The following is a 19,689-nucleotide window of genomic DNA, read 5'->3' as shown; positions in this document are numbered from 1 at the left end:
ACGCAGCACATAACACAGCGTGAACTAGTTAGGTGGCAATAAGGATATGGCGTTATCCTTTTACCAGCTATTTAGCATTCAAATACTCAGTGTTTTATACCATTTGCAGTGTCAACGGAATGGGGATAATGGTTTCGCGGAAGCACAAATAGCATTTGGTTGAATTGTATATTCCAGGCGGGGTACGATTTTAGAAGACATTGCAACGTAGTGAAGTGATTTGCAGTATTATGTTGAATGCTTTTGCAATTCAAGGGTGTTTTTCGATCGAGTGCCTACTTATTTTATTTAAGGCAATGTGATTGTGTTTGATTTTGGTGGCTTAAACCGCGCAGATATCTTCGTGATGCCAATTTAGACGGTACTAGAGCGGTTTTGTCGCACTTTTGTGAAGATTTGATATATAAATGCTAATGAGAATGTTAGGGAGAAATGCCACTCTATTGGTGCACGTTTTTGCTAAGCTTTATTACGCATACGCCCGAGTTACCACCAGTGGGTATTCTGTCCCTCTATTTTCCACTCCCCTAACATATCAATTTCACGCACTTCATCAAGCTGGAAGTAAAGTTGGTTCTGGCCGAGAGTTTATTTTACACATGAGCTGCGCTGAATTGAGTTACATAAGTTGAGCGAGTTCTCGTAGCTAAATCAGCTCCGGGGTGTACAATTTTTACGCCATTTATTTAAATTCTCGACGAGCGTGTGTGTGCGTGATTTCTCGAGGGCGCGGGTAAATTGTACACACTTCTACGCTAAGGAGATGTAAGCTGGCATCACTCCCCAACTCCAAAAAGCAAGCAAGTTAAGTCAGGAGCATTAAGAGCATTTCTTTGTGATTCACAAAGAAGACCCTCTCCACCTCCTAGGAAATGTTGATTGGTGGGGAAGTGGCGGAGTAGGGCAGTAGGGACTGATGCCACTGACAGGCATTCACAATTCACTCGCCACACGGCGCAACTAAGCCCGCTCCAAAGTCACCGCCGCCCAAAATGTAATAAGCAATAACAGTTACCAAAATAGGGGAGGGGAGTGGGCGGGGCTGTGGTTTGTCAAGGCGCGAAACTGAAATGGCGCAACTTTATTTAATATCCGTAAGCAATGCCAGCCAAACACAAAGATAGCGAAATGGGTGGATAGGGTGGCGCACACTCGGGCGTATGCGTAATATTTGGTCGCTTTGGAAGCATGGCAAAATGTTTGCATTCACCAAATTGCCTTGCGTGTCAACACTAAATAGCAGACAAGTCTAAATACTTGTAGCCGGGCCGCAACTTGCCCCACCAACTGAAAAGTTTTGAATGTCGCGCAGTTGTTCTGCGGTTCGCTCTTTCGAAAATATTTTCGAGCTGAATTTACGCGTTCTTGGCACACACTTCAAACATCCTTTTCAACTGTTTGCCCACACATACACAAGCCGTTTTCATACATTGAGAACAAAATTGGGAACTAATACATTAGGAAAGTTTATTTTTTATGCAAGGCCCCCCTTCTTTGTGGCTTAATAAACTTATTTTTATTCCATGTATTGGGTTTCTTTGATTTATTGATATGAATAGATATTTCTTTGACTTCAAGGTAAGCGTCTTAGGCTGTGAAACTTCTCTCTCTGCACACGCATTTGTTGGCCAATATTTGTTGTTGTTGATTTTAGCCGAAAAGCAAAGGAAAGCAGCTTAACTTATGTCAACCCGATAACATCGTGGGACCATAAATGTCTCCCCAGACAACACCAACCCCTCGATTTCCGCACCATTCCCCTTCCCACAAAAACATCGAGACAGAAGAAATCGCTGGGACGATGCGAAATCAGTGGAAAGCTTTTCAGAAAGTTTTTGTCAAACATTTGTGTGGCACTTGTAAATTTGTTGTGATTTCTTGATAGCTCCTTATGCCAAGCGTGCATGTGTGTGTGTGTATGACTGACTCTGCGTATGTATGTGCCGCACCCATTTTCGCAGCCCCCTGAAGTAGGCTGTGAATTTTATGAATTTTCATGTGCTTTCAAGCGTGGCTGCAGAGGCAGCCGAGAAAATGCCAACATGTGAAAGAATTTGCTCACTACTACCCCCGACCCCGTTGGGATGTGTATGGGAAAAGTTTTTCTTTTTCAGGCTTGAGTAACTTCATTAGAAAGAATTTAAAGCAGCCGCTGGCGTTGATTTATGGCAGATATATATCCGCAGGCGGAAATGATTATGATAGAGCAGAAAGGAAATGAGAAACGAGCATGGCGAACCAAACTGAACTGAACTGAACTGAACTGAACTGAACGAAATGGAGAAGAGCCAATAACAGCTCCACTGTTGGCAAATTATGAGCAGCCCTTGATTGAGTGCAGTGAAATGCACGCGCAGAAGGCAAATTCTTATCGCATCCTCACCAGTTCCAGTACAAAATCAATTTTCCCAATGGAACCCAAAAGCAACGACATCTATTCACCGTGCTCCGCTCTTATTTTCTGCTTACAATTTTAGTTTCATTTTTTTTTGCTTTTGCAGTTAGCCAACTTTACACAGCTTGCGGTCAGCTTGGCATTTTTTTTTTCGTGCAATCTGCGCAAGAGAAAGAAATTCCTGTGCAGCTTTTGGCACTCTATAAAAGCAGAAATGGCGGAGAAAGCTAAAAAAAAGATGATGGGGAGTGAGGAGGAGATTCCATGTCCTTGGGATGGAGCCACGCCCCCTCGTTGCTGGCACTTCATCATCATTTTGGCCCCCGCCATCAAAATGAAATGTCAAACTAAATGGCAACAATTTTGATTGAATTTTTTTTACAGAGTGCCACAGACCAGTGCTCGCAATTTTGGCTGACCAAAAATGAGCTGGCAAATAGCAACACGTTCCGCCTAGGAAATCCATCTGAGGTTTTTCCACTCGATTCGCATGCCGAGACTTTTGGATTTGGGCTAGGCTTTGGAATACCACGGGACGTGACGGAGAGGCTTGCGAAATGCCAACAATAAAGTGCAATTCATTCTCTAAACAGGCTGCATGTCCTCCCATGCAAGTGGCACAAGGAATGAAGGAATCACATTCCCGCGGGGCTCTACACATACATATATACACTTACATATACATATATGTATATACTCGTATATTCTTATATTCCGTATGTGGCACGGCATTTTATGACAATGCCAATCTAAGCGAAAGCGAGGAAGACGTTGACATATTTTTCTTGACAACGTGCAGTGCATTTCTTTCCAGGCCGCTGACAAAATGTGCCCGTTACCGCAATGCAATGATCCAGAGGCGGCGTCGCTGGTAGCAAACGGGGGATTGGGCATACAGGCCATTGTGATATAACCCAAAGGGGTTAGAAATCCCATATTCATTACCAATCATCAACCTGTTTTGAAGCGGGTAGTCAAAATATTGATGGCATTTCGGAGGGCATACCCGCCGCTGCCGCCCCGCCCTTTGCCCATTCAGGACTTAGGAGGCGGAACCCCCGTCTCCTGGCTGACTTTGGAGCTGACTGGGGGCTTAGACTGCCGACTTGCATTGCACGAGACACAAATACTACATTAACCCAAATGCAAAGCCGTGCCAAGAGCCTGGCAAGTAAATGCCCACGGGACGTGTGCACATGTGAGCAGTAGTGTGTGTGTGCGACTGTGTGTGAGTGTGTATCTGGTGGATCTGGTGCATCTGGTGTATCTGGCGTGACTTTGTGTGTCGCCCGCATCTGACGAGTGGAATTGATGAGAATAGAATGCAGAAGGCTGCCAGTTGCCAGTTCCAGTTGCAGTGGCAAGTTGTCGTCTCGTGGCGCTTAAAGCGAGCACTTATGCATATACTGGCAACCACGAATCCGTTCCGTCGGAAGCTGTGATCACATTAGCTGAACCTATTCGCTAGTTGACCTCAATTGGGATTGGAAAAACCATTAAGGGATATTCCCGCTCTGCCTGAACAAAGTTAATAAGATAACTTTGAATACATCATCAGCAGTAGGCGCCTTCAGGTGAATGCGATTCGTGGCTGATTACGTGAAATGGAGCCAGCTGTTCTGTATATCCATTTCCATCGTCAATTACTGGGTCAATTAAATGCAATCAAGTATCAAGTACAAATTACATGGCAGAGTTACAGATTAATACCTTACACGTAAATGAAGCAATTAAAATGCTACTACCATTTATTTGCCCACTAAGGTCTTCAATTTAAGTTATAAAGTATTCAAGTGTTTGCCACTGTAAGATGTTCAAATACTCCCGCAATCGCTCAAATGGATTTTCAGTAAATACTTTTGCCAATCCGCTTTAAAGCTCTAACAGACGGTTAGCCCTTAAGTTGCAATACTCACTGTAATTGCTACTTGACTCCGTACAAAACCCCTTAATGCTGTGCAAACAAAGGACGAGTTTAAGCACCGCATAGTTAGCGTTAATGGTAATGCCTTGAACTTGAACCCAATTGTGAAGGGTCCCTTGAACGTTGTGGCCATTTCATTTGCATTGAGTTTTAAATAATTTGAAGCCGGCGAAACCAGGACGGCAAAGGCGCAAGGACAAGTGCCAATAGGATGTGTCACCAAAAATATGAAATGGCCAACGAAGGCAGAGAAGGCCAGAAAAGGCGGCCAAAGAAACGAAATGGCAGAGAAAGGGAAAAAGGTCAGAAACACTTGGCAGTACATTATCTGGGCCACTGGCCGTACCATACCATAGAATTCCATACCATACCATAGCATATACCAAGGCAACTGACAACTGACGACGGACACACTGATGACAGACGCTCCTGCTCCGGCTGACATTTTCGTTATTATTCTTATTGCCGTTGAGTCCTGGCGTTCTGGAGTCCTGGAGTGCTGAACTGGCATCAGCATCATCTATTGCTGATGCTGATGCGGCTCCCACTCGGGCTGCTGTTATTGTTGGCTCAATTTCCTAGCCATTTCCGGCTAGTCTTCTTCTTCTTTTTCTGCCTGGCGAAATTACGTAAAACATACAAAAACAGAAGTTTTCAACAAAGGGCATTTCGGGGATTTCGGGGTAGCTGTGCCTTGGACTTGGGATGGGGAAAAAACACACAGACCGTGCGGGTCATTCCACTTGATTTCCGAAAAGGATACTGGCCACACAGGGCAGAAAAAATGTCCAAGATCGAATGGTGGAGGGGCGGCAAACGCTCGACCGCAAGTACAAAAGAAATGAACTGCTCGGCAACCGCCCACCAAGTCATTCCGTACTTCTCGCCTCCCATTGCCAGCGCCTTCAGTCATCGGCGTTCTTGCTGCTCACTCAATGGTCCATAAATCGGTTGTCAACTATTCAAATGCAGACAATTGATTACAGCGATAAAGCTGAAGGGCCTTTTGTGAACGATTCATCCTGCTGCTCCTCCCACACAGCTCCGTCGCTCTAATGAAAGCAGCTGTGCCATTCTCAGAGATATATGGGTGGGTACTCGGGGACACGGGGAATTGAGGCAGGACTGAGATATCTAGGTGGTATTTTCTTTTTCCTTTTCTGCCCCTTTGATGAGCCGAAGCCGTAATGAGATGAGCCCAGGGACCCAGAAGGGGGGCGAGGGCAGAGTTGGCTTTGGGCCTAAAATCGAGGAGGCGCAGAAAGTCAATAGACGGTAAAACCATTTAAGCCAGCCGCAGAATTAGGTTACACATTACTACAGTCAATAGTGGGAACTGGGAGCTGTGAGCTGGGAAGTGCAAACTGCAAACTGCAAACTGCAAATTGCAGAATCGAGGCTGGTCTGTCGATTGAAGCCAAGTATGCGGCTTGTACTTGCAGGAGATCAGGGCGCTTAGCTCATTCGCTACCCAACATCAACCCCTTTGAAGGTGCCTCAAGTACGGCAAAATATTTATTCACAGTTCGATAAATAAAACTCCATGTGCCGGCAAAAGCAAAGGCAAGCAGCCAAGTCATGGATCTAATGGCCTGGTATCCATCCATCCATCCATCCAACCATCCCACCATCCAACCACCCGACCATCTCCCCATCCATCCATCCATCTGTTGGGTGAACCATCCAACAACAAGCGGTAGTTTAAATAAGAAATGAATACGACGCCTTTGTTCGGGCGCGGCGACTTGGACTTAACTTCAAGTTGGATTCAAAATAGGATTGGGATTGGTATCGGGATTGGAATGGGGGATTGGGAGCAGACGGAGCTGAAGTTGCAGTTTGAATTTGAGTTTTAATATGGGGTATATATAGCCGTACAGCAGTATTTGCTTAGCTTATGCCTTCTCCTGCCCGTAAGCCCCGGGCATTTAACACTTTGTATTTACTACCGCAGCAAAAGCAATTGAAATGCTCGTTGGCAAAGCAATGGAAATGGCAGAACGACTTAAGCACATCTACCCTTGCAAGAAAGCTGCACTCAGGAAAAACGAATCCCTTCCAAATAACTAGCTGTTTCTGTTTAACAATAAAGAGCTGAGTTTAAAGTTTGGGAGATATATGGCATTATCGCCATAATTGTATACCACGACATAAAATAGTTAAGGATATCTATCCTTAATCCAAATTTAGTAATTTAAGTACCCTCCCAGTTTTTCGCAGTGAAAGCTAAGGAGGGGAATGGTATCTGCTCCGACTTACAACAATAATGTTGCAGCTACGTTGATTGGGCTGCATCAGAGCGTCGCAAGCGGCATTAGGAAGTACGGCCACGTCTGGAACTGGATGTGGATATGGATGTGGATGTGGGCCAAAGAAATTGTTATGGCCCAGTGCAAGTGAATGTCCGTCCGTCGTCCCCCTGTTTATCTATCAACCATGTGTACGAGTATGTGGTTTATGCTTTTTCCAATGGCCGTGCGTTCCTCTCCAAGCTGTTGTGGTGGCTAGAAAACAATACCGAACTAGAGGAGGAGCAAACAAATAGCCGCACGTAATGCAGTCAAGAAACCAGCGGGAATCGGGCGTTGAGCCGGGGCTAATTGGTAAAACTTCATCGAGCCATCGAACTGTCAATTGTCAAAAGGCAGCAGGAGCAGGTCGAATCAGGCCGCAAACTAAGTTAGGAAGTTGGCAAAACATAATTCGCCAGCCCTTTGGGAAAATCCCATTGCCGGTGCCGAAACTGAACTTTGGGGGCGTTTGCGGCACCGGGCCTGCAGTTTATATAGAGTCTAGGCCAATAATTTAAGAAGTTCACGCTACACAAAGTTCAAGTGAAGTATGCCAGGTCTGGCTGCCTCGTCCTGAAAGATGGCAAACGGAAATTTACTGCAGGCACGAACAGCAAACGGAGCGGGGAATCCTGAAGAGGAATGGCTATGTGGAATGGGTGAAAGCGGGGTGAAACCCAAACAAAAAACTGCAGAAGGGAATATTCCGTGGAGCGAAATATGCACATTTCCACACTTAATAACAAAATATGTTAAACAAAATCATTTGATGTTGGGCGTAATTTTTGCAGCTTGAGTGTTTGTGTGTTGCCAGAAGGCCAACACAAACCAACACCATCACACACACACACACACACACACACACCAGCACCAACACACGCGCACGAATGCGAAACACATGTTTACATGCAAATTACATAAAGCAGCAGCGGCAAACAAACGCAAATTATATGCTGCATACTTTTAGGCCTGCGACTCCGACTTCGTATATCGAGTTACCAAAGTAAATTGTATAGGGACCGTTCCCTACATCCATTTCCGCAGAAAAACGGCGTCCAGACAATGTCGCGCCGCTTCCTGGGTCCTTTATAGGCGTCCACCCCTCCCCATGTCCTGCAAGCCGCCACTTTGCATACATTTAAAGTATTTTCGCTTTGCATACCCTGGCAGAGGGTATAATCCTTGAACTTCTTCATCATATCATATGTGTTTTAAACATGCCATTGAAAATTACATTAATAAGAATTGATAGTAAGCACTTGAATCAAACATTTGCCAATCTTGAATTACTGATGTAAGGAAACGTATATATGCAGCATACACAAATTATATTTTTAAATAAATCAAAATGTCATTTAAGGACATTTTTCAAGGGTATGTGGCCTTTCGTACTGTAAAGTTTTCCTGTTATTATTTCGTTTTACCGCCCCTGCTTGAAAGTCGTTGGCGGAATGGAAAAAAAAATGCCACAGCGGCGTAACATGTAAACAAACTCATTTAACTGATTTTCAGAAAGGAAAACGTGGCTCCTGGGCATGGTGGATGGTAATGGGCGGTGAGATTGCCGGGGCATGGGAATTGAGAGTGGGGCTGGAACGACCGCATTATCATCATCATCTCGGCTCTGTTTTTTGCCCGCAACTCTTTTTCAGCAGCAACAGCAACAGCAGCAGCAGCTGCCGTGGCCGCAACCTGAGGCTAGATTTACATGTCACTCGACTTAAGTTGGTGCTGGGCTTAGAGCTCCTCCTGGTCCGGAACACCTCGCCCACCTACCCACACACCCAGCAGTCGTGACCACGGCGACAAGTTAACTTGCTCATTCTATCTGGCATCCAAGGATCCCGCAATAAGGATCCCCCCACTCACCTCCAACGCACATAATCTTTGCATAATTTCCAACTCTGCTTTTCTTTCGCCTTGTTTACGCCATTTTTACTTAACTTTTTGCAACGTGCATAGCAACAAAAAAGGCAAGTGTCAGCAGAACCAGCAAAACAAACTAGATACAATATCATTCCATTTTTTTGCTCGGCCCGCTGGTCAAAAGAACCAGAAGCTTGACACGTCTGTGACCATTTGTTTCTCGGGAAGGGTCCGATATATATCTCACACATAATACATACCAAGTAAATGCTTAAATTATGCAGATTTTATTGCCTGCCTTCTGGGAGCCCGAAACGGCGAACAGGAAATGAGAAATTCAAACCTGTTAGTTTCGGTTTACAACGTTTTAATAATAACTGGCCTGTGTAAAGCAATAAGCCTCCTTCCCCATTCCCTGCCTTGCTGGCCGCACTTTGCTTTGAAATTGGACCAACAAAAGCGCAAAACTTCGGAGGGGCGCTTTCATGTGTGCAAAATCAAAAGGATAATTGAGACATGTGAACAATATCCCTAAGTGCGAGACCCCAAAGCACCAACAACAAGCTCGACTCAATGAAAGGTCGCACATCAAAGCTGCCCCCAGACATTTTCCCAGCTTACCCCAGATGAAAAGCAATTAACAAAAGTAAAAGCAAGACAGCACTGGCTGGGGATGGTTGGGCTAAAAAAAAACGAAGAATTATAAAAGTCGAGAGAAAAGAAAAATATTAAATGCTTGAAAAGAGGTCTTTCGAGGGGGCGCACACGCACACGCACACACACACACACACACACGGGCCTCAAAAAAGTGCCTGGCACTCACAAAACTGCTTAAAAGGAGTGCGGCAAAAGGGGAGCCAAATGCGAAGAGAGTGCACTTAAAATAATTTAAATTTTAAAATAAACAAAAACACTTAAAAAATTACAAAGATTATCGAAAGGTAAACAAACAGCTTACGGTCATAACATATTTATTTTAAAAATCTATTTGAACATGGAAAATGGACATGGAATATTTTTGTTTGCCACCAGAGCATTTTTCCTGAGTGTGGGGCAAAGTGGAAAGCGGGACCCCCCGCACACACATGCACGACAAAGCAGAATAATAAATTTCAATTCAGACGACGACATGACGTCTCTGCCTCACGTCGACGTGCATGTTGATAAGAAAGTGTACAACCCTTCCAGCATTCAGCATCCAGCTCGCACCTTCCCACTCCCCACTCCCCACCCCCCAACTCGCCCCTATCTGCACGCAGCTCGGGGCGGTCGCTTTAGCCTTGGCTAAGCCTTTCGGCCAGGTCGGCCAAGCCGGGGAAAAACGCTGAATGCGAATGGGAAAAAGTCGCGCATAAATGCCACGTGGTTGGGCACCCACACAGACACGCGTGCAAACACACCCACACACACATACATGTATACAGTGAGTGCAGATGGGAAATGCGCAACGCAGCCCAAAGGTGTCAAGCGGAAAATAAAGCATAATAATGGGCTGCAGCCCGGGAACAAAGGCTAAAGACAAGGGCTATGTAGTGGGTGGAGGTGAGGCAATTCGGTACGCAGTTCAGACACACGGCAGTCATTTAGGAAGTTAAGGAGAAATGGTTAGCTGCGTAGGTGACGCATTATCCGTCTGTCTGATGCAATGATATCCTTAAATCTTAGCCACATGTAGAACACATATATTATGCAAGGCACTGCGAGTGGAGAAAAAGCCGAAAATGTGCTAATATTTTATGCAAAAGCCCCGCATCATCAAAGAAAATTAGAAATGAAGAACGGCTCGTGCTTACACACTCAGCATAAGCCTCAAAAATAAGCCAGCTCCTAGCATACAGCATATTTTTAGGAACATTAATCTTATGTCTATATTTAAGGATTTATAAATAGATAAAACTATAAAGTGTTAAACAACCAATTAGAAACTAATCTGATATTGTTCTGCTCTTGCTTTTTCAGACATTTGAGGAAGATGCGAGGGCTCGACTCCTGACAGAGTCCACAGCTAGATCCCGAGTCCAGATCCGCAGATTCGCAAATTCGCTGTTTTGAGTCCTCGGGCAGGACAAAGGCCACTTGATGAGGAACCAGAGCGCTCTGATCTGATTTGCAGGATTGGAACAAGGCGAACGATAACTGAACCATAACTGGAATAGCTGCAACAGTAATTTGAATTTGGCATTTGGCATGCACCGGAGGGAACGAGAGCGCTGCAAATTGTGTACATATTTTGTCTCTGTCTGTTTCCGGTCGCCTGCCATTGTGTGCGTTTGCTTGAGCTTGTGCCTGTGTGTGTGAGAGTGTATTTCGTGTAAATAAATGCAGTGCAAAAACAGAAACAGCAACAGCAACAGAAACAGCGACAGCAACATCAGAAGAAACAGGAATAACAAACGAAATGGCAAAAAGTGCAGTTAAGCGTGGAAATTGCATTAAAAATTGAGCAAAAAAAATTGCGAAAACAAAAGGCGGCGAAAAGACTAAAAACGGAACAAACAAAGACGCAAAACGAAACGCTGGAGTTAACGAGCGCTAAAAAGCAAAAAAATAAAAAAATACAAACAACAAAATTCGAGTAAAAGCCACCAAAAAGACAGCAACACCAACACACAGACAAAGAGAGTAAAGTTTTGATTGAAATTTTCACTGTGCTTTCATCCATTCGGGATTGTGTAAATTTCTGATTAACGAACAAGACACCATCAACAAAAAAAAGTGCGGCGCGAAACGTAAAATAATATTTCCCGAAAGGATTCCAATTAACTCCATTTGATCCACCGTAACATTGGCATCAAATTTCAAATATCGCAGAACTTCTCTAATCGAGCAACAAATCACTTGGCAGTTCGGGTTACGCTTTCTTTGTCATGACAGTTCGGGCCTACATTTTGCTATATTTTTTATTGTTTATGCACAGCAAGATCGCCGCTTGCGGTTCTCCCAGCCATAAACACACCTAAGTGATAGCCGTTACACAAAATTGAGCCGTGAACACTGAGATTCAAGTGCGAGTGAGTCGTGCAGTAAAAGTCAAAGTCAGCAGGCAGCAGGCAGTAAGCAGTCAGCCCCACCTAACGTCCACACAAAACAGCCCGAGAACTCGAGTCGTTGACAAAGTAACGCATTTAGTGATAAGGACGAAACGACTTGCTGGCAAAATGAGCAGCCAAAACAGGAGCAAAAGGAGCGTGAGCAGGAGCAGGAGGAGTAGCACCGAGATGGCCCAACTATTGCTCCTTATCGGCATCGTAGTCACATCTTGTTTGCCGGGTAAGTGTCAACAGCAGTCCCTGTCTCCTTGTCTCCTGTTTCCTGTTAGCTGTTAGCTGTAAGCATCCAGGACTTATCAGCCAGCGCCCGGAATTAATGCAAATATTTAACGTGCTTTTTTATGGATTTGTCGTCGTCATCCCCCCATGCCCCCATGCCCCAATGCTACCAAGCCTGACTTCAGCCTACATCCCACGTCCCCACTTTGAGGTCCTGTCATAATAACGAGCTCTAGAGCCATGGATACAGAGAGTGAGCCGCTCTCCACTTGACATGACTTGTAAATGGCTTTCGATTAAGTTGTCACATTAGCATTAATCTCGAGCTCCAAGGAGCAGCCATCTTAGAGCCTATTGAAGTTCAATCAAGTTGTCTGGCAATTCCTCACTTCTTTCTCCAAACTCTCCCCCCTTTTAGTGAAGAAACGTGCTAATGAGCCGTAAGTCGATGAGTTCAATATCTTTTTGAACATTTTCCGCAGGAGTTCAGAGGTGATCTAGGTCAGTGGGAGTCAGTGGGAGTTCTGCTGGCGTTGTCTGCATGTAATTGAAATATAATTACTCGCGTGAAAGCAGCTTAAATCGTTCAGCCTTTAAACTCATATATATTCATTATTTCATTAACAATTCAGCTCTTTACAGCATCGCTGGTGAATTTTAAATGCGGGCAAGCGAAACAACAGGCATCGTTTTAATAAATATTACTGCTTGTTATTAATATGCATTCGCCATTATCCTGAATGTTGTTTTCTCACAAGTGTAATCCCATAATCGTATGGGATCAGGCAAAAGGGGCTTAAGGCAATTACTGAAACCAATTGGTTTTAAATGTAAGTGGGCATTCCATCATTTTTCTCCAACAATTGGTTTGTGCCACCACCACCAGTACCACCAGCGCCACCACCCTCTCCTGTGCAAATCTAAATGCCGAATTTAATGGCAAGTTCACATGGGGATTACGTATACGCAGCGTTGGCTCACACATAAAAGCATTTTGGGCATGCAAAACAATGAGGCAACGTAAATGATAGTTTTGTTGGCTTGTTTTTCGGGGAGCATTTTCTTTCTTTTATTTGCCCATCACAAATCAGCAGATGGGACCAACGTTTGTCATTTGATTTCGGTCGCACGGTTCGAAGTCCCTTTCATTTCATTTGGCTTTGTTTCAGTTCGCCTCGTTTGATTCGCAATATTTTCATTTTCATTTACGGCAGCAAATTCGAATTGGGGGCTCTTCTATTTGTGTTTGTGTTCTTGTTTATGTTTTGTCTTTGCTCTCTGTTTGCTCTCCATTTGTATTGTTTTGCTAATTCGAACTATTTGAAATGTTTTCGGGATTTTGGGAAGGGGTGGGAGAAAACTGGAAGCACTCACAACATTTGTTGTTTACCCAACGAGCATTTCTAATACTGCTGTTTGTGTTCGCCTCTAATATGGCACCAAACACCGAAAATAGTTAATGCGAAATTAATTTCCGAATTGAAGCTGCGCTATAAATAAAACATTCGCTTCGATTGGAACGAGCTTTTCCTTTCATGTTCTTCGCTTTTATGGCAGCGACAAAAATTGGTCTCAATAAAAATTTACGTTTCATAAAATTTATTATGTATGCAATACAATGGCCGTAACACACAGCGGGGTGCGGAGGAGCAATGAAATTGTCGACGGTCAAATCAAAGCAGGAATGACCAAAAAACAACAAGGAAATGAACGACTTTATATGCAGGATAATGGCCAGGACATCATGGTGCTGCGAACTTCGCACGTATGTCTGTGTCTGTTTCCCTCTCTTCTTGCTCCGCCATTCAAGCAGGCGGAAATTTATTACCGCTCTGAATGAGTGAGTGTGTGTGTGTGTCTGTTTGTGTGTGTGTTTGAGCGAATCCGAAAATCCTTGCACCATTATTCGACTTTATTCGAAATCATTGACCAAATTCTTAAGTAATCAAACTGAAAGTTTTCCTCTATCTCAACTGTGGCCGATAAGAGCTTTCCACTCCCCCAGATAAATACAAATCATGCAAACTGGCCAAAAAAGCAGCAGAGCTAAAAAGTTCAACATGACTTTTCAATTTTGGAATGTGTTTAATGGGCTCCGATGTGTCCGGAGCATCCCGTATCATTCTATCACATATGTGAGAGTGCCTGCAAACAGCTGACTTTTAATGGAAATCGAAGCCATATCACTCGCAGCCCATAAAATCGAAAAAGTTTCGTTCGGAAAACTTAAGCTCCAAGACAACTTGGGTGGCCACTTTTAATGAGTCACTAAAATAATGAAGGCCACGACTTTATCAAAACAGTTTGGCTAAATCGAAATCCCGCCAAACCAGTGACATAAAAGGTTATAGTTTTCACTGCTCAGTTAGATCAAATAACACGAAAATGAAATGGCAACAATCGCGGTTACATTTCTGCCAGTTTAATGACAAAAACTCCTTACACAAGGGCTTAACTTTTAATGTGTATAGTATTATATTGCGGTGAGGACTCAAGTAAACGAAAATCGGTACAACTATTCGCTGGGAAGAAAAAACAAATCGTTGTCACGTGTGTGCTACAATTAAGGAAAATCGGGACGTGGAGAAAAGGGAAAAATATGGTGGAAATTGTCGCTAGAGGTTGTCAAGGGTACCGAGCACGTAATGAAAATATTGCGCACAATGTAAGTACCCACACATTCATATATTCTCGTGAGGTCGGTGCGTTTGTATACGACGCCTGATTGCAAACAGCTTCCTGTTGCGGCACGCGCCTAATTAAATTAAAGAACGCAACATTTCGAGCTCAATTGAGGATGCAGATGAGAACGGGGAATAGAACTGAATGCCGCCGCCAGGAGAGAAAGGACAACAGCTCCCCGGCAGCTTAATCCGCAAACAAAGCAAGTGTAAGGAGGGATCCCAGTGGGAGTTTGCTGCTTGCCATGTGTCCTGTCATCGATTTCCCAGTTTCCCTGCTTCTGGTCTCCTCAAGGCCCAAAGCATATTTTCGCCTAGCAAAATTATGCACAAATTTTTCAACCGTAGCTGTTCTACTGGGTGCGTTTATGCGTATGTGTGTGTGAGTGTTTGTGTGTTGGCAAACAAAGTCGGGCAAATATGTGCACACACACACACACACAGGAGTAGTGGGTGGTGGCTCCACCCCCTGCAAGTCCCCCGGACTTGGTGCTTTTCTAATGCAAAATAAGCCAAAAAACAAAGCAAAGGCCAAAGGAAGCATCTATCCAGCTGCCAGTCATGGTCTCATCCAACTACTATGTCCTCCACCCCTCTCAACTTTTCAAACTTCCATGCACGGGAGAAATTATATTGGTCTCTTTAAGTCATATTTAAATATATATATGTCGAGCCGTATAATTTTGAATATTTAAAGTATTTTACTCTCTTTTAGTTTGCCAGAAATGGTACAACATTTAAGGATGTGCTGCATTTTTCTTAGTGTCCTCGTTGCGTTACCCAATTTCACAGCGCTCCTCTAAATTTTCGCACAGATTAAGGATTTTTCCAGCTGCAGTTGAAGTCGAGTCGACCGAGTTGAGTTGAGTTGTTGTTATGTGCTCTTTGTTCCGCTCTGCATGTTGCATGGCCAGGGGGCAGCCGACGCTAAGGGGCAACTCCCGTTGGCTGGGTGCTGGGTCATGGTCGTAATACCCCCGATGGCCTGCACCCCCCTTGCCCGAAAGCCATTTGGCAGCAAACAACATTCATTATGCATGCATTTTAAATTGTAAATTTCACTACCTTGCATTCAGGCAACCTTCTCCACCTCCAGCCGCCCGGCTGCCAAAATGGATTTGGTGGCAGCCACAGCTACAGCCATAGCCACAGACACAGCTCCTGTTCCGGCTTTTCGGCTCCTCGTTCCGGCTAAGATGCTGTCAGCTTTGGACCAGGCTAAGACCCACTGATGCGCTTGATGAGCTTTTGGCCATATTGTTTGAATTTTTACCAACTCAGAGGCTTAGAGCACCGTGGCCTAAGTCACTTCTTCCCCCTGGGATCCCTTCGTTGGCCTTTGCCAAGAATAATACTGGCAAATTCAATTGGGGCAGCTAGGGTCAAAATAAATCACAACTTTTCACCGGTTAATCTTGTTAAACTTGAACAGAAATTTTCCCATCACAGGACCAACTTATATTTGTTAATGAGTTGATCATTTTCATGCAGTGAACCGAATGCTTGAGCTAATTTGATTAAGTTAGTTGCAGCATCGGCATTCTGACAACAATTTGTGGCCATTTAAAGTGGCCCTAAAACTTCAAACTGCTTAGAAAGTATTATGTGGAGTCGAGGAAACAGCCAAATTGAATATCTCCTTTCAAAATTGCCATGACAACTGAGCGTTGGGAGAAGTGGAGGGCAGAGGAAACTCGAACGGCAGAGCCACCGAAAAGTTTGTGGCGCCTGGAAACTTTTGTCTGTATGTGAGCCATTGGATTTTGGGGCATAGATCAAAAACGCAAAAAGGGGTTAGGTTAGGGGCTCAAACCAGGGCTCAAGCCGGGTCTGATGGCGATGATGGAGATGACGATAATGGGCATTCAGGCAAATAGGCAAATCCGTATGAAAGCAGGGACCAAAACGACGGTCCGGACAGGTTGCCATTGTTGGCAAGTGGCAACAAAGTCAGGCAAACAAAATCCGGTCCGAGAGAAGATATATCTCTGTCTATTGACTTCGGACTCCTGCTCGGGGCCTCCAGCTCCTCCAACTCCTCCAGCTCATCCTGCCTCTCCTCCATTAACACACACCCCACTCGCATGCCAAAGCCTTTTGGGTCAGAAACTTTTCAAATACCTAATCCCCGTGCCAGTGGTGAAGTAGGGTAAGGAGAAGCAGCCAAAGCCGAGGCTTAGGTCTCCGTTTCAACCTGATTATAAATAGAAAATTGTCCGCTTTCTTAAGGGTCAAGCGTGTGTGGCGAGTCCTGAACGGTTTCACCGTCCGGTAAGTCCGCCGTCTAAGCTGATTCTCGGCTCTATTAATAGCTGATTGGCTCAGGGTTCGGGCCACCTGCACCTGACGACTGCCGGCAGTCATATTGATTCGGTTATGACAGCGGCCGTATGCCACCTGATCCCCCTACCCGAGTCTAAGTGGAAAACCTTGTATGTTTGTCGTTGACCTATGTTTTGCCTCACCGGAAAAGCTTAAAGAGTTTTATACGAACCGCCTGCCGTACCTTTCGGTGTTTTTGGCCAAAAGTTTTAGGCTTTCCCCAAATGAGCCAGTTCGCATGCGTCTTTCGACCACGACAGTGGAAATCTATTTGGGGGAATTCAAACTATTTGGCGTGCTGGCCAGCCCCAAAAGCCAGTGCAAATTGTTGTCGGCAGCCACATGAAAGAAGGGACTTAGATAATTGAAACTGCGAGCGGTTGCCCCGGCAATGTCCGACCGAACTTTACCCCGTAGTATCAGTGAAAATTAACGAGGCTCTCCCGCTTTTCCCCACCGCGTTGCGTTGCGCCAAAAGTTGGCACAGATAAGGCCAGAAGAACAAAGTGGCAACTGAATGTTTGGTCCGTGTAGCTCGTAAAGCTAAGCCCAATCGATATTGCCCTGCGTCGCGTCACGTCACAGCCAAGTGAAAGCAAATAAATCACAATATCTTGTGGCGGCGGACAAGTCGCCAGTTGCTTGAGGTGAGTCCTTGACCGCAGGATACAGGATGCGTGGGCGGGGAAGTTTCCGGGGCTGTTGGTAGGGCGAAAGGCAGCGCGTCAAGTTATCAAATGATTTATTTACGAGCCCGCCAGGCAAACAAACAAGTCCGTGAGGAGAGTCCAGATTTTGTGGACGGGGCGAGGCGAACGACAATTTGCCAAAAGAGCCAAGTGTGTGGAAAGTGTCACAGGCTCCGCCGCAAGTTCAAAACTCTTGAACCCCGCATGGCGACCAGGAATTATGGCCAACTTGGTGCAGGAGGAGGACACTTTAAGCGTGCTCTTTTAATAAACTTGTCAAACAAATCGAACCGAAACCAATAGCCAGCTGCTCCTCCTCCGCCTTCCAAAACTCACTGATTGTCCGCCTGTCACAGCCGCATATTTCACAAAATGAAATTTAATCATTTTAAAAGCCATTGAAAATTGACAAAAGGACAACTGGTGTCCCACACTGTCGCACTCTCCTGCTCACTGTCTATGCCACAAATCTCTTAGGCAGGACTCTAAATCTCTGCGGTGGAACCAGCCCCTCCATGTTTATGAATATAAATTAAGATGTCCTCCTCCCACACATTAATTCATTTACCTGCCGCTGAGAGAGTCTAAAATTGAAAAAGTAATTCTCCGGCCCACTGGCAGTTGCCGCCCCACATCCAACATGCAACATCCAACACCCGACGCAATTTGCGGCAGAAACCACAGAAATTTATGTTTCAGCCAGGTGAGCGTTTGGAGGAGCTGCGATTCGAGTGCGAGTCGAGCGCGCGCACATACAATAATTTTCAATTTAAAGGTAATTTTAACCCAAGCTCACACTCACACTCACTAACACACACACACGCTCACACACACAATGTGGCATGTGAGTAGTGAAACAGCAGCAGCCAACAGCATTTCGGCCATAACTTAACTTACAACAAGTTTCAATAAGCCATAGGTGGAAGCCCCTTTTCGGCCACCTGGCTGTGTCCTGTTTCCTTCCTTCCACTTCCTCATCCGAAATTGTGCTCTAGTGTATTTGTGTGTGTGTGTGTGTTGCCAAAGTGGATTTAGCCATAAAATGGCAATGTGCCGCAGCAGCAGCGACTACGACGAAAAAGCACAACAAAGTTAAATGCAGTTGATTTTTGTTGCCCGTGGCGCTCCTGGCGAAATAGCCAGGCAAGGCGAAAGGAGATTTTTGAAGTAACCGCAATTCATATTTCATACTGCCGTTGGCCATAAAAAGGGCTGAACGGAGCAAACGGCTGGAATAGCGTGAAGAAAATGAAAATGACGCAAGACGGCAGGCAGGACCTTCTCCTGACCCTCCGAACCCTCCTAACCCTCAACACCCCTTCTGACTTCACTTGACTCCTGGCACTCCTAGCACTCCTAGCAATCCGGGCACCACCACCGCCGCGTTCGCCACGCTAGGATCCCGAGGGTTAAGCGAACGGAGCGAAGGTGGTGCAAAGTGTTTGCAAAGTAATTTCCGTTTCCTGCTCGCCTCGAGTGGCAGGCGAACATCCTTGAACGTCGCGCGCTGCGAACCGCTCCGCAAAATGCAAAAGCCGGGGGAGGATTACGCCTGGCGCGCTCATTAAATTGCCGTTTCAGCACATGCATAAACAGACCGAACAGACTTGTCACTCCTGGCCAAACCGCACTAAGCACCTAAGCAGCACCCATTGCATTGAATGCCACCCGAAACCATCCAAGCCGACTTAACCATCTGAACCGCCCATTGGTGCTCGGCCATCCGACTTGGACACTTTAATCCCGAGCGGCACTCAGACGGTGAATGGCGACGTAAGTCCATAAAATCCAGAAGCGGAAGCGAATGCGAATGCGCTGCATGTGAAGTGCATTCGAAACGTGCTTCTCGACAGGATTTCGGGTTCGAAAACCATTTAAATTCCAGTTGAAATGCAGACACAACATGCAGACCCAAAAATCAATAGTCCAATGGTATGGAAAGCCGATGAAACTAACTGGGCCACCAAATGAGGAGCCAAACTAATATTTTCCATCTACCAGAAAGGAAAAGTGTTGAGGACTATTAGGGAAAAGAGGATTCTTGGTAAAAAGAGAGGAAATCTTTTTTCTAAATTGGTAAAAAGTAAAAGTAAACTACTTAATCTATCAAGGATATACAGTTTCTAGCTCCCAACTTTAGGCCAAAATTTAGTTTCAAAAGCTATTGGCTGTGAAATATGGTAGTTTGTTTGAATAACATCTGGGCCAAACATCGATCGATATGTATCCGTGTAACTTTGCGTAACCCAATC

At 45.1% G+C, this 19,689-nt stretch overlaps 1 protein-coding gene across 1 annotated transcript in view; it reads left to right on the top strand.

Moving 5' to 3' along the window:
* Positions 1-10,792: 10,792 nt before the first annotated feature.
* LOC6536217 (irregular chiasm C-roughest protein-like) overlaps positions 10,793-19,689 on the top strand; it is a 68,755-nt gene continuing 59,858 nt past the window's right edge. The window contains 1 exon segment of the mRNA XM_015192122.3: positions 10,793-11,746. Within this exon segment, the coding sequence (XP_015047608.1) occupies positions 11,635-11,746 (112 nt within the window). The 5' untranslated portion in view covers positions 10,793-11,634.

This window comes from Drosophila yakuba, chromosome 3R, assembly GCF_016746365.2.
Source record: "Drosophila yakuba strain Tai18E2 chromosome 3R, Prin_Dyak_Tai18E2_2.1, whole genome shotgun sequence".
NCBI classification, from domain to species: Eukaryota; Metazoa; Arthropoda; class Insecta; order Diptera; family Drosophilidae; genus Drosophila; species Drosophila yakuba.
This window is presented reverse-complemented; position numbering and strand designations above follow the sequence as displayed.